Raw genomic sequence first — 14,377 nt, forward strand, 5'->3', positions numbered from 1 at the left:
TCTTTTTGTGTCAATAAAATGTATTTTGTAAGAAATTGCGGTGGGAATGCTTTTATGCACAAATATTGATATAATAACCGTCATATAGAAATAAACTTGGAGTAATGTGATGATGACATGTTGTGTGGTCCTCCCACTACAAGGCGGGAAAGCATGTCGTTTATTGGCTACAGATTAAATATATTATGAATTTGACAGGGTGGTAAAAGTGCATGGTGATGAGTTTAATGCTCATTTCCAGTAAATATCGAGGATTTTATTCTGGTGACATTATGATCGATGCTTTGCTGTTTGACAAATAAAAATAATCTCGCTATTTTGTCCATAATAATCTCATCATGTAGTAATAGGCTATACCGTCACTGTAGTTGCTAGTTGTCGGCTAGAGCCCACGTGTTTATACCAGAGTGGGCACATTCTCTATGTAACTCAACATTTTTTTGTGACAAAACCGTCAGTAGAGTAGAAAATGTAATGGAAACACATTTATATTGACATTTTTATCCGATACGTGAATTTAACCGCAAAGGTTATGTTTATGTGCACTTCGTAATCATGCACAGCCTTTTATCCTCAACAAGTAAATATGTTGGAAACATCTCTTATGTGGAGAATGCGGGATTTTGGAATGTATAGAGACACCATTATCATGTAATTGAACTACTCTGAAGACAGCAGTCCACAACATGACACATATGGTCATAAACCTGTTAACAACTCATTATTCTCATGAAACCGATGATTTATTAATAGCATAGTAGTTTCGTTCCCAGACTAGCCTACATCTATTCTGGTGTATTTCCACAGCAATGATTAGACCATAGCTATTAACCAAGATGGGCGTCTTGCATAAATATTTTAGCTGTCTATCAATATGACATTGTCTGTGATTCAAATCACCACATTAATCAGGTCGTTTTAAGACCTACTACGATTTTTTATGAAAATGACAAATGAGTCATCAGCTATAGCCCGCCCCTCCGGCCCCTTGGGAAAACCTTTACAATAGTATAAATGGCTGCACATCTCGTGCGTAAAATTAGAAGGGTAGTTGAATTTAGAACCGATCTACAACAATGGAGTTCAGTTCATTGATTTTTCTGATATTTTCATGCTCCCTTTGTTACGTTTTTGCGTTGTCACCGAAACAAGGTAAAGAAACATTTGATTACCGTGACTGTTGATTTTATTCGTTATGAGAGTTTTCAAAGCACCAGAATACCGTTCAACCCCATGATAATCAATATAATGGGCGTTGGCTCAAGCCTTTCTAGTAGTGATAAAGTTGTTGTTGACATGAATCTGTACTTCAGCAGAGATGTCTTTACCTAGGGGAATAATTCAATCCGTATCGTGGGATTTCAGGGTTACAGTTTGATTGACAGTTAAAGGCAATGTTCCCTCATTATGGTAAACGCTACCGATTTAACAGGAATTGACCTTTACATGTCAAGCATGTTATCTGTAACGCTTCAGCGATACAGATTGAATAGAGCCCCTAATTACATAGCCAGCAATAGTGTTGATGTTGTGTGTTTCTTCTCATTCCAGAGGTGTGTCTTCTTCCAGTAGACGAGGGGCCTTGCAGAGGAGATAGCCAGCGTTACTACTACAATACTATCACTCAACAATGCGAGGTGTTCAGCTATGGAGGCTGCCAAGGGAATGGCAACAACTTCATGAGTTTTATGGAATGTAAGAAAGCATGTTTTAGGATACCAAGTAAGTTTATTTGCATTTTAATTAAATACTATTTGTTTAGCAATTGCAGTAATTTTCCTTTGCATTGAAAAGTTTGCTGTTTATAATAATGTATTTATTTATTTCATATGCCATCAAAACTGTTGTAACCATTGAAATCATGATGTTTGTGGAAATCTGACCTATTAAAGTACTAAAGATTTGAAATGGACACATCAATTTATTTAGGGTAACCGTGTCACGTTTCATTTTTCAATAGTTCTTATACGAATGTGTGTCTTTGCACCTTCTACAACCACCAGAGATCCCCCAGATCTGCAGGTTCCAGAAGGAGGAGGGCCCCTGCCGTGCCATGCACTGGCGCTACTTCTTCAACATGACCACCATGCAGTGTGAGCAGTTTGTCTACGGTGGCTGTCAGGGCAACGAGAACCGCTTCCAGAACCAGATGTCTTGCATGGAGTACTGTAGACCACACAAAAGTATGTGGAGAATGGTCAAAGTCAACAGTCAGGCTGTTTTCTATCAGCTGTACTGCACAATAGGGAAAACATTTCCACGTTAACACATCAGTGTTGAGCACATAGGCTCATTCCACGTGAACAATGCTTGTTATAACCATATTCTACTGTGTTCTACTGTGCTTACTCTGTTGTGTTGTTAACTTTGTATTCATTTTGATGAAACATATTTAACTTTGCTCACAAGAATTACATGAAGAAGTATGTAGAAACAAGATTAGAGGAACCTCTTTCATGAAATCGGCCGGGCAATTTGATTGTAAACACCCACATCCTCGTCAGAACCTAACCATGAGGATGTGTAATAGTTGATATTTACAGATGTAGGATCTTAATTTGATCACACTGTTGTAGGATAACTTTCCTGCAATGCAGGACATTTTAAACGTGTAGTGTATTTGACATTTAAAAAGGCTTCTGAAGTTTGTAATTCCCACTTTAAAATTTCAGACTTTATTTTCCCTTACGAAATGTATCAACCCCTACAACCATTTATATTAAAGGTGCACTATGCAGAAATTGCTCCACCATTTCCTGGTTGCTAAAATTCAGATAGATTGCCTAATTTCAGGATATGTGACAAAATAAGAAATTATAGTGTAGAGAATTGTACCATCTAAACCACTGTGAAATATATTTTCCATAACCAAACATTTTGTATTTTCAGCTGTTTGAAGCTGGTGCACAAAACCAAAAGGAAAATATGCAAAAATGTAACTTAAGAAGCATAGAATTAGAATTTGCTTTCAATGAGAATGACAGATTTATAACTAACATTTCTATGTGAATTCAGTTGGGTCGCCCAAAAAGTTACATATTGCATCTTGAAATATAATCTACACAATAATTCACATTTCCTGTTGCTGTAGGATTTGTTTCCTGCTGGCTCAAATTAAGATCATACATCTGTAAGTAATCAGGAAATTAAACAAGATAGAAGGAACAGCAGTCCAAAAATACCAACCCTGACTAACAGCCTGCTCTATCAATACGATACAGTTTGCGAGTGCCTTAATTTTCCGCAAAAATTGGCCTGAAATGATTCCAAATGGCCCTCTATACAGCCTTCTCTCAGTTGTGTGTCTGTTCATGTTCAGAAGCCAGAGATGATCCTCTTGGTCTAAAATTAGACAATGCTAGCTGAAGAGTAGACTACATTTACAGAGTACTCATTGTCCTTTCTTTAGACTCCATTTTTCCGATATGATTACATCCAGTGCCCTCGCTCAATTTTACATCTACTAATGTAATTAAGACACCAGAAACGAGATAATGTTAGCTGAAGAGTAGCTTTCTCTTTGAGAGTTCTTATAGTTGTTTTGTGTGATTGACAGCTACTCCTATGCTCTGCCTGGATCCCCTGGATAAAGGAGGCTGTGCTGCGTCTATACTGCGCTATTACTACAACTCAGCTTCCAGGATGTGTGAGCAGTTCATCTATTCAGGCTGTGGAGGAAGCAGCAACAACTTTATATCCAGGCAAAGCTGCATGGACGTCTGTGCTAAAGGTATAATAATGGCCATGACACACGTACTCATGCACAGACATAATCATTTAAATGTGGCAGATTATAGACGGGTAGAAGTTACATGTAGCTGTGGTCATGATGTGACTGGGGATACTGAATAGATGAACCGCTCACACGTCCAGGAAGATGAGTTGTAGTAGTGGTGCAGTATGTGGATCAGGTTATAAGGAACATGCTTCATGACTTTGTCCATTTCTAACGGGATCAAGCGCAACCAGCTTTCAGTGCAGTACAGTGCCCCAAAACAGCTGGATTACTCCTCAATCTCTCAATTTTGGCCACATTAATTGGATATTTGTGTAATATAATATATGATTATGCTATAACTGACAAGTATGTGTATTTTAGGTTAATTTGCACACAGTTTTCAATAGTTTTACATGGTTTTAGTCGAGCTGAGGCTCTCCCTGCCCCCCCCAGCAGGCAAACCGATCGTTCTGCACCTTACTGTGACGTAGTAAGGGAAAGGGAAAGGGGGATACATAGTCAGTTGTACAACTGAAGAATAGCCTATATGACGATATGTCATTTTCTTTGTTTCAGCTAGGAAACCATGGAAACCCAGAAGAACAGGCTTGAAGAGAACAACCGCCAAAAAACGCATTAGAATAAAGTCTAATAACGGTATTAAATGGTCAAAAATTTGATTCAGTGATTTTTATTCAAAGAGACACATGAATTGACTGTAAATGAACAGACATTGAAATGTTGATTTGTATGTTTGTTTTTTACTTTACCAGAAGTAACTAGCTACTTGCACTGCCTTTTCTATAGATGTTAACTGTGATGCACTGTTGAAAATAGCGAACCAACCACCCAAATGGGAATCAACCTACACCAGCAGTATTTTTTTTGTGTACCTTTCTCAAGATGGTGTATTGTAGAATACATTTACCATAGCAACTATCATACAATATAGCATTTCATTTTTGTTAGCAAAATAATGAATGTATTTTTAGTATTTTGTGTTTTTAACATAGTATATTTCAACAAAAACCTTTGGTTAGCTTTATATGAAGTTTTCGCACATGGCATTTTTTTTAAACTCAACTTTTCCTTGTCTGGATAGTCCTGTTATTAAGCAGGAATAAGAACTGAATGTGTATCAGTACTTATTTTGTATTTGTTCTTAACTGACTTGCCTAGTTAAATTAAAATAATGACATCTTTATTTTCCTCTGGATATTCTTTGGTCACGTATGCTTGCATCGTCACCTTGTCCCTTCTCATCTGGGTTTCCACGTGATAGCACAGCCACAAGGTCAAAATTGGCTATTATCATACAAATTAATGAGAACAAAAATGCACTTTTTGGTCTTAATTTAAGGTTAGGGTTAGTCATAAGGTTTGCAGTGTGGTTAGGGTTCGGTTTAAAATCACATTTTAAGAAGAGAAATTGTAGAAATATGCAGGGTTTAACACATCAATGTAATATGTGATACATACTGACACACCTGCAGGTACATTCCCACCCATTATACAATTACATTACAATTCAGATTTATTTAGTTGTTTTGACATGAACCCTAACTTGAAAGTTTTGGTTTGAAACAAACTCAGAATAGAAAAGTAATAACCTGTTCTGTTAACTCTCATACATGTTATTGTATCTGGAAATATTAGTTTTGGCAGCATAATCAGTATACACAGTGTTTGACTTGGTCAGGAGCTCACCAGAACTGAGTACTGGCACCTCAAAATGTCTACTGCTTCCAATAGAATATTAGCTTAAAAATATTGGCTTAAAACTATTGCAGAGTTCCTGCACCTAAATACAGTATAAACACTACCGGCACACAAAATGAGTACCGGCACCAATTTCAGACCAAGTGGTGTTGTGGTGTTGTGGTGTTGTTGTGTTGTCTCCTAAAAATACACCTAGGAGCCTTTTTTTGTCATCCTGTGCTTTTTCACATTTTTTAAATGTTTTTTATTTATCTAGGCAAGTCTGTTAAGAAAAAATTCTTATTTATAATGACGGCCTACCCCAGCTAAACCTGGACCAATTGTGCGTCGCCCTATGGGACTCCCAAACACGGCCGGATGTGATTCAGCCTCAGTGCCTCTTAGCACTGAGATGCAGTGCGCCACTCAGAAGCAATGTAGCATTGTTCAACCACATGATTCAACCATTCCATAAAATAATAGTTGCGGCACTGAATCTGCGTCAATAAATCTTGATGGAAGTCATCAAAGGTAAACTGCTAGCCCATTCAGTTGGGGTATAAATAGTATAAAACCTGTCGGGCTGGTTCTCTATTAGGACTCCAGGGTAAACCATCCATTGCTGAGGATGTGGTATCAGAAAGGATGTCATAAGTAGGCCTATCAATCTATCTGGCTGTGGCTATCTCCCTGTCCTTAGATGGGGTCACAGGATGCTAGCGTTGGGAAGGAGGCGGACAGTGACACAACTCAGAAAATCCAATAGAAAACCATGAACCAGAAACGTAATAAGCATTCAAAAGGATTTAGAAGGAATTAAAATGTTCGCATAGTTTTTCTGTATGCAAATTGCTACTTTGAAGTTTGCACTCCTTGCTTTTGTAAAAAAAAACTAAGACGCATTTCAGACAAGCTTGTTAAGTTTAATCACATTGAAAATGTATCCCTGTTTTTGTCGCTTTGTTATGAGATAAAATCTCCAGCAAAAGCCATTAAAAGCTGTCCATCTCTGTAATAGACTTGGTGGTTTATTTTCTATTACAGACAAACCGTCTGAAATGGAACCTATTAATTTTGAATGGTGCTGATTATGAGAGATTTGACTGACACAAGAGTACTTGAGGCCACTGTACTAGTCACAGGACATTAGGTAGGGCAATTTACTAGTAATTAATTCACTGTTTTAATTAAATTACGTTTATATACAGAACCATGAGATCCATGTGCTAATCAGTCCACTTCATGAGTTCTCAGACCATTTAGCTCTATACCTTACGTACTGTATAAGCCAAGCCTGTTGTTAGCAATTTTCAGTTACCATAATATTACTTGTCATTCTATATACATTTAAATAACAAAACATGAGTATTTTTCATAAACGTGATTGCATGTATACCAATTAATCATGTGCTCTATAAATAATATAATTGAAAGTGCTGGAAGCTAAAAGATTACCCATGTTTGAGGATGACTTGGGGACTTAGGTTACAGAACTTTAGGCGCCTCCTGGTGGCAGAATTATACCTGTTGCAGCTGCCCTTGGCAAACCAAAAGGATGTTCATCCCAAATGGCACGCTATTCCCTGTATAGTGCACTACTTTTGACCAAGATCCATAGGACTCTTGTCAAAAGTAGTGCACTATATAGGGTAAATGGTGCCATTTGGGACACACAGTGTATGCTTGAGAAAGTAAACACATGTAGACTGTGTTCCTAGTATATTAGTATCCATAATTAACATAGTCTATTAACAGAGTTATACCAGAGTCTATTACTTCTAACTACTCTATCTGTGGATGGATTTGGTCCTAGGTCCGTTAGGACCTTCATTGAGCATGACCTGATAGCTTGGCAGCAGGGCCTGGATCCTAAACAGCCACTGGGTGGGGATCCAAGGCAACGTTTTACAGACTTTACCTTCCACCCATATTAACTGCTGTAAATGAGTAAGCAGCAGCACCCCTCTTCTTTCTTTCATCCCTTCATCAGGCATTTCACTCATACATACCTCTGAAATATCCATCAAAAGGGAATCAAGAAGTTTGGTCATGTTGAGGCGACTGATTAAATAAATAATCTAATTAAATCCTCCTATGAGAGAAGTACATTTTCTGACCTTTGCCCACCAGCTGGAAATTTTTGGTGTCAGTCTCTGGTACGTGTTAAATGGCACCCTATTCCCTACATAGTGCACTACTTTTGACCAGAGCCCTATCAGCCCTGGTTAAAAGTAGGACACTACAAAGGGAATAGGGTGCTATTTGGGATGCTAACTAAACCAAACATCTTCTGACTGAGTGCTCTGGAGCCTGGCTGTTTCCGTACCAACACATGGTATCACACTTTCCCCAGAGTCCATCATCCAGTGTGGGATTAAGAGGAGTGTCTCTCTCTCTCTCTCTCTCTCACCCCTGCCTGAATTGATCTCTCTTGTCTGGTCCGAGGCTAGGCTGGGCTAGGCTGGCCTGGCTGACACTCCCTATCAATCTGTCTCTCCGCCTACATTCTCTGTCACGTGGCCATGTTATGGAAACACAGATCAACTGTAGTTGTGATGAAAAAGTTACACTCCCTATACTTTCAATGCAGTTTTCTGCAAAAGGTGGGTAAACTGTCAAGCAATTTTTATTTTAAAAGCTGGGGAAACGTTTACTTGCGTTTCCACTCCACTACACCACTGCTCTGCTGTAGACGTTGTAATGGGCATTGCTTTAAAGCATACGACCCCAAATTCTTCCCACAGTTCTGTCAAGTTGGCTGGATGTCCTTTGGGTGGTGGACCATTCTTGATACACACGGGAAACTGTTGAGCATGAAAAACCCAGCTGTGTTGCAGTTCTTGACACAAACCGGTGCGCCTGGCACCTGCTACCATACCCTGTTCAAAGGCACTTAAATCTTTTGTCTTGCCCATTCACCCGCTGAATGGCACACGTACATAATCCATGTCTCAATTGTCTTAAAAATAATTATTTAATAACCTGTCTTCTCTCCTTCTTCTACACGGATTGAAGTGGATTTAACAAGTGACGTCAATAAGGGATCATAGCTTTCACCTGGATTCACCTGGTCTGTCTATGTCATGAAAATAGCAGGTGTTCATAATGTTTTGTACACTCAGTGTATAACTGGGGGTTTAACATACACGTCCATAAAGCTTGGTATCTTAAGTTCTACATGCACAAAATAAGAGCTTGAATGTGATTTTAGTATTCAAAGGATGTAAACAAAGGCTCTATAATTTCATCTGAATCCCTATGAAAAAAGTTAAACAGTGAACTCTGCATTCACGGAATCCTGGGTTTGAGAGTGAATATTTTATTTAAAATCATCTGTGTTTATTCACAGACCTTTGTTTTATGTTGAGGCTGAAGCAATACCTTCAGTCTGTAAACAGAAACTTCCTTGATGGCACACATTCTATGACTCTCAATGGAGATAAAGTAGATCCACCACTGTAGCCTGCATGCTGCACGCGTGCCAGAGTCATTTTCAATCAAAGTTTGGAAGATTACAAATTACTCAAATGAATCCCCTGAATACAGACACACAGCCACACATTTATTTAACCAGATGTATTTTACAACATATTCACAAAGTAAAGTGAAGAAAGATTTCAATCTGTGCACTCCACGCAGCAGCCTCCAAAGGTTAATAACTTTATATCAAAAATAAATGTCATCCGTTCTCAGCAGACTTGGCAGGTAAACACATTGGCGCTATTGTATTTGTGTGTCTTAATAAAGCCATATTTTTTGTTAGGTTTGTGGATGGAGGCTACTGTAGAGCGCTCCACCTCCTGAGAGCTGAACTTAGAACCCCCTGAATAAGCAAGGCATATGCAGATGTGAGGCGTGGAACCATCCTTCTTCTGTGATTACCTCCGTAAATCAAACAAAACGTTATTCTGCCAATGGAGCAAAGCTCAGAGGAATGGTCACGAAATGCTGGCCTGGCACCAGGGGAGACTGAGTGCATATGCTTCTAGCACAACAGTTTCTGGAGTTGAGTTGTAGTGGGTCTACAGTAAATAGAAAGTGTCCCACAGTTTTGCCTACACACAATAAATCAGACAACATTTTGACCATAAAGGTCTTCTCCTGCTGATGGGATTGAACTCTGTGGCTCTACAGGTTTTTTTTTAAAGTTCTTGGAAGAAAGTTTAATTTCTCATATGACAGTGACATGTGATGTGTGTAACAGCATCTTACCCCACCCACTGTGAGTAGACCTGCAGGTCTTAAGATTGTGACTATGATAAATACATTTGGGAGGTTTGAATCTGTGTGGGCATCCGCCATTTTTGAGCCATTCCAGAATCAAGGACCTATCAATTTGTTACCAAATAGGCTAATTGGAGGAGTTGGAGGAAGTCTCCAGATTTTACCAGAGGGATCCTCTCTGTGGATCCAGACAATTAATGCCCGTGACATTATCTGCCACCGGCCGCCATTACGTGCCTTTATTTTCCCCTCCAGAGCCTAAAATGTAGCATCTCCTCGTGAAACAGGTGGTTCCATTTCCTCCCTACCTGGCTCAAACAATGGCCATGATGGGCTTAAGCTGGCTAAAGATCTCTTCCTTGCTTGTGAAGGTCACTGTGGCTGCCTCATATCTAATAAAAAATGGAAACCAGTGGGCAGCTGAACCACACTGCTAACCTTATGCCTAACCCTAACCTTAAATTAAGAACAAAATACTCATTTTAGTTCTCATTAATTTCTACAATATAGCTCATTTTGACTTTGTGACTGTGGTAACTAGTTGAAACCGCCGCTTTGGCTTTCTAAGAGGATTCTGCCTGATGAAGGGTCAAGTGAGGACAGCTTGTCACTGTTTTACGCTATGTCAAAACCTTCATCCAGGTGTAATTGCCCTTTTAAAACACCAACGCTCACTGGTCTCTAATGGATGAACTAGGGGAGAGAAGCTGCGAAGCTGGCGAGAAGGCCCCTGTGTAGTATGGTTATTATTACCAAGGCTGTGTCTGAAAGGGGACCCTATTCCCAATCCCTACATAGTGCGCTACATTTGACCAGAGGAGCAATGAAGGCTCTTGTCAAATGTAAGGCACTACAGTATGAAGATAATAGAGTGCCATTTCAAACACATCCCAGGAGTTTCTTCTCTCTACCTTGTTAAATGAACATTGTGGCATCGCTGATGCACAGTGTGTATTAAAGTGTGTATTAAAGCATCACTAGGAGATGGCAGTTTAATTTGCTATGCACCTATTAAGGTTAATCTAATGATCTCGTGGAGACGTGAACAAACACTCCTCACATACAGTCGTGGCCAAAAATATTGGCAACCCTGCACTTTTTTCAAGTAACTCACAATTTTCCCTAAAAATAAGTTGACAATTATTTGGTCTCCACAATTCTTTATTTCACTGTTAACATTACAGAGCCTTTGTTTTTAATTCAGAACTTAATACAGTATATCCATTTGAATCAGAAAATTAACAGAAATGGCATCGACAGCGTTATTGACACCCTAGACTTAATATTTTGTAGCACAGCCTTTGGTCAAAGTAACTGCAAAGCTTCCTGCACCTCTGTACTGGCAGTTTGGCCCCTCCTCTTGGTCAAACTGCTCCAGTTCTCCCAGATTAGAAGGGTGCCTTCTCCTAACTGCTGTTTTCAGATCTCTCCACATGTTTTCAATGGGATTTAGATCTGGACTCATTGTTGGCCACTTCAGAACAGTCCAGTGTTTTGTCTTGAACCATTCCTGGGTGCTTTTTATCCTGCATTATCCTGCTGGAAGATCAATGACCTTTCGACGGAGACCCAGCTTTCTGACACTAGGTCCGACATTATGCTCCAAAATGCCTTGGTATTCTCCTGGTTTCATGATGCCATGCACACGTTCAAGGCACCCAGTGCCAGAGGCAGAAAAGCAACCCCAAAACATCACTGAACATCCTCAACTTTTGACTGTAGGGAAGGTATTCTTTTTTTTGAAGGCTTCATTTTGTTTTCTGTAAACATGCTTTACCAAAAAGCTCTTATTTGGTCTCATCTGTCCACATTTTGTTCAGGTGTGTTTTGGCAAATTGCAGTCGGGCTTTCTTATGTCTCTCTCTCAGCAGTGAGGTCCTCTTCGGTCTCCTACCATATAACCCCCTTTCATTGAGTTGGCGACGGATGGTGCGAGTTGAAATTGTCATACCTTTGAATCTGTGGCAGTTGAACAAGGTACCTTTCCACCATTATAAAAATCCTTCGCTGCAATCTTTCATCAGGAGTTCTCTTGCTGCCACGTCCAGGGAGGTTGGCTACAGTGGCAGGAAACTTAAACTTCCTGATAACATTACATATGGTGGAAACAGGAACATCAAGGTCTCTGGAGATGGACTTGCAGCCTTGAGATTGTCCATGCTTGGCTACAATCTTGTGTCTGACCTCCTTGGATAATTCTCTGGTTTTCTTTCTTTTCTCCATGCTCATTGTAATACACAGTGACACAAAACAGGAGAATGAGTTCTTTTCTCTATTCAAACTGGTTGAATGAGTGATTTTTATATTGCTGGCACCTGCAACTCACCACAGGTGAGTTTAATTCCAAAGTAAAGGAGAAGCACCGGCTTGAGATCTAATTACTTCTAATACTTCTATCAAAGGTGCCAATAATATTGTCCGGGCCATTTTAGAATTTATTTGCGGAATAAGCTAAGCTTTAATAAATTATTCAAATTTTTTTGTTTTGTTCAACTGCAAACCAAAGACATACATATGTGGATACCAAAATATTTTGACAAGGGTACCAATATTTTTGGCCACAACTGTATATGATATTACTTGTGTGCCTTTAATATCAAGCAAACCTTTAGAATTCGAGAAAATTTGAAGTATTGCAAACAAACAAAAAAACATATTGAAAGCAAAACATTAACCCAAAAGTATTGAGAGGAAAATAAATTATATCGCAAGGAAATACATTTTGAAAGGCAAGAACAAATTAATTGTAAATGAATGCAAAATATTGCAGTGAAACATTTTTTATGATAATGTGATTGTGATGAAACACTTCCCTCTTTGCCTGCAATGTTTTCTATTTTTGGTTACGCTACCCTGCCCTTTGTATTCGTTGCCTTTTTATGTTTGCAAAATTCTGGCACATTCATTCCATGTAGGCGGGGTTTAGCAAAATGCATAGATGATGAGTCTCTATTGGTCAATAGGTTTTGGAGGGAAAGTTCATCCTTATTTTTTCTATCCCAGCTAGCAGCTTAAAACGATCACCAATACAGCAATGTTAGATTGCTAGCTAGCTGGCAATGCTGAGACAACAGCATTTTATGCTAACTACCTGTCACGACTTCCTCCGGAGTCGGTCCCTCTCCTTGTTCGGGTGACGTTCGACGGTCGACATCGTCGGTCTTCTAGCCATCGCCAATCCACCTTTCATTTTCCATTTGTTTTGTCTTGTCTTCCCATACACCTGGTTTCAATCCCATCAATTACATGTGGTGTATTTAACCCTCTGTTCCCCACATGTCCTTGTTGATTGTAAGAGTTTGTGCATGTTATGTCTGGCGTGCGAAGTGTTTCATCCCATTGTATTTATTTATTGTTTTTGTTCACAGTGATTTTTATTATTAAACTGCACCATTGTAACTCAGTCTTTGCTCTTCCTGCGCCTGACTTCTCTGCCGCCAGTACGCACGCATTACACTACCCAGCTAGTGTATAAACAAAGCTTGATTGTTTATTATTAACTTTTCCATTAAGAGAAAAAGGGCTCATTGGCTATTAGCTACCTAGCCCACACTGGGACTGACTAGCCTAGCTAGCTAACGTTACCTTTACAACAAGGAGGACATTGGGAAACACCCTTAGGCAAGTGTCTTCTGTGTCTTGTAATTTCACATTCAGAAGATGCATTGAGACAATTCTCTAGCTAGCTAACTCACATGGTTATATGTTTTGCATTGCAGCCAGCAAGCAAGATATGATTCACTGAAGTTATTCTGAAGTTATTCTGGTGGTATGTGGCTATTTAAGAACAAGGGCACTACGGGTACTAGCCCTTCTCATGACTCCAGTGCTGTAATGTCCTTGGGCTCTCCAGAGCTAGGGCACTACAATCTGAAAGCTTTCATTAAATCAAATCAAATCACACCAAATGTCATCTGTCACATGCGCCATATACACCAGGTGTAGACCTTACCGTGAAATGCTTTTACTTACAAGCCCTTAACCAACAATTCAGTATTAAGAAAATAGAGTTAATAAAATATTTCCTAAATAAACTAAAGTTAAAATATATATATTTTTAAAGTAACACAATAAAATAACAATGTATACATTGGGTGCCGGTACCTAGTCAATGTGCGGGGGTACAGGTTAGTCGAGGTAATTTGTACATGTAGGAAGGAGGAAAGTGACTATGTATAGATAATAAATAGTGATTAGCAGCAGTGTAAAAACAAAGGGCGGGGGGTGGGGTGTCAATGCAAATACTACGGGTGGCCATTTGATTAATTGTTCAGCAGTTTTATGGATTGGGGGTAGAAGCTGTTAAGGAAACATTTGGACCTAGACTTGGTGCTCTGTTACCGCTTGCCGTGCGGTAGCAGAGTACAGTCTATGACTTGGCGACTGGTGTCTTTGACAATTTTTGGGTCCTTCCACTGACACTGCCTAGTCTGTAGGTCCTGGATGGCTTGGCCCCAGTGATGTAATGGGCTGTGCGCAATACCCTCTGTAACCCCTTACGGTTGGATGCCGAGCAGTCGCAATACCAGGCGGTGATGCAACCGGTCAGGATGCTCTCGATGGTGCAGCTGTAGAACTTTTTGAGGATCTGGAGACCCATGACAAATCTTTTCAGTCTCCTGAGGGGGAAAAGGCTTTGTCGTGCCCTCTTCACAACTTTCTTGTTGTGCTTGGACCATGATAGTTTGATGGTGATGTGGACACCAAGGAACTTGAAACTCTCGACCTGCTCCACTG

General features: G+C 39.6%; 1 protein-coding gene across 3 annotated transcripts; it reads left to right on the forward strand.

Moving 5' to 3' along the window:
- Nucleotides 1–963: 963 nt before the first annotated feature.
- Nucleotides 964–4,922, forward strand: LOC110488022 (tissue factor pathway inhibitor 2). 3 transcript variants are annotated; one of them, XM_021559976.3, is made up of 5 exons: nucleotides 964–1,152; nucleotides 1,552–1,722; nucleotides 2,004–2,183; nucleotides 3,557–3,730; nucleotides 4,295–4,922. In XM_021559976.3, exons 1-5 carry the CDS (start codon nucleotides 1,077–1,079, stop codon nucleotides 4,396–4,398), a joined length of 705 nt encoding a protein of 234 aa, XP_021415651.1. In that variant the 5' UTR covers nucleotides 964–1,076; the 3' UTR covers nucleotides 4,399–4,922. The 3 variants fall into 3 exon arrangements, with proteins under 3 accessions (XP_021415651.1, XP_021415652.1, XP_090083788.1); XM_021559977.3 differs by having other exon boundaries at nucleotides 983–1,152; nucleotides 4,299–4,922; XM_090227662.1 differs by lacking the exon at nucleotides 3,557–3,730 and having other exon boundaries at nucleotides 983–1,152.
- The last annotated feature ends 9,455 nt before the right edge of the window (nucleotides 4,923–14,377 follow it).

Source organism: Oncorhynchus mykiss, chromosome 30 (genome assembly GCF_057628025.1).
Source record: "Oncorhynchus mykiss isolate SJ-2025 chromosome 30, ASM5762802v1, whole genome shotgun sequence".
NCBI lineage: Eukaryota > Metazoa > Chordata > Actinopteri > Salmoniformes > Salmonidae > Oncorhynchus > Oncorhynchus mykiss.

What these genes read in the sequence shown, in the direction of transcription:
- LOC110488022 (XM_021559976.3), top strand. Translation starts at nt 1,077, where the DNA reads ATGGAGTTCAGTTCATTGATTTTTCTGATATTTTCATGCTCCCTTTGT. An exon ending in TGCGTTGTCACCGAAACAAG is followed by an intron (nt 1,153 to 1,551) that starts GTAAAGAAACAT and finishes TTCTCATTCCAG; the next exon opens with AGGTGTGTCTTCTTCCAGTA. An exon ending in AGCATGTTTTAGGATACCAA is followed by an intron (nt 1,723 to 2,003) that starts GTAAGTTTATTT and finishes TACAACCACCAG; the next exon opens with AGATCCCCCAGATCTGCAGG.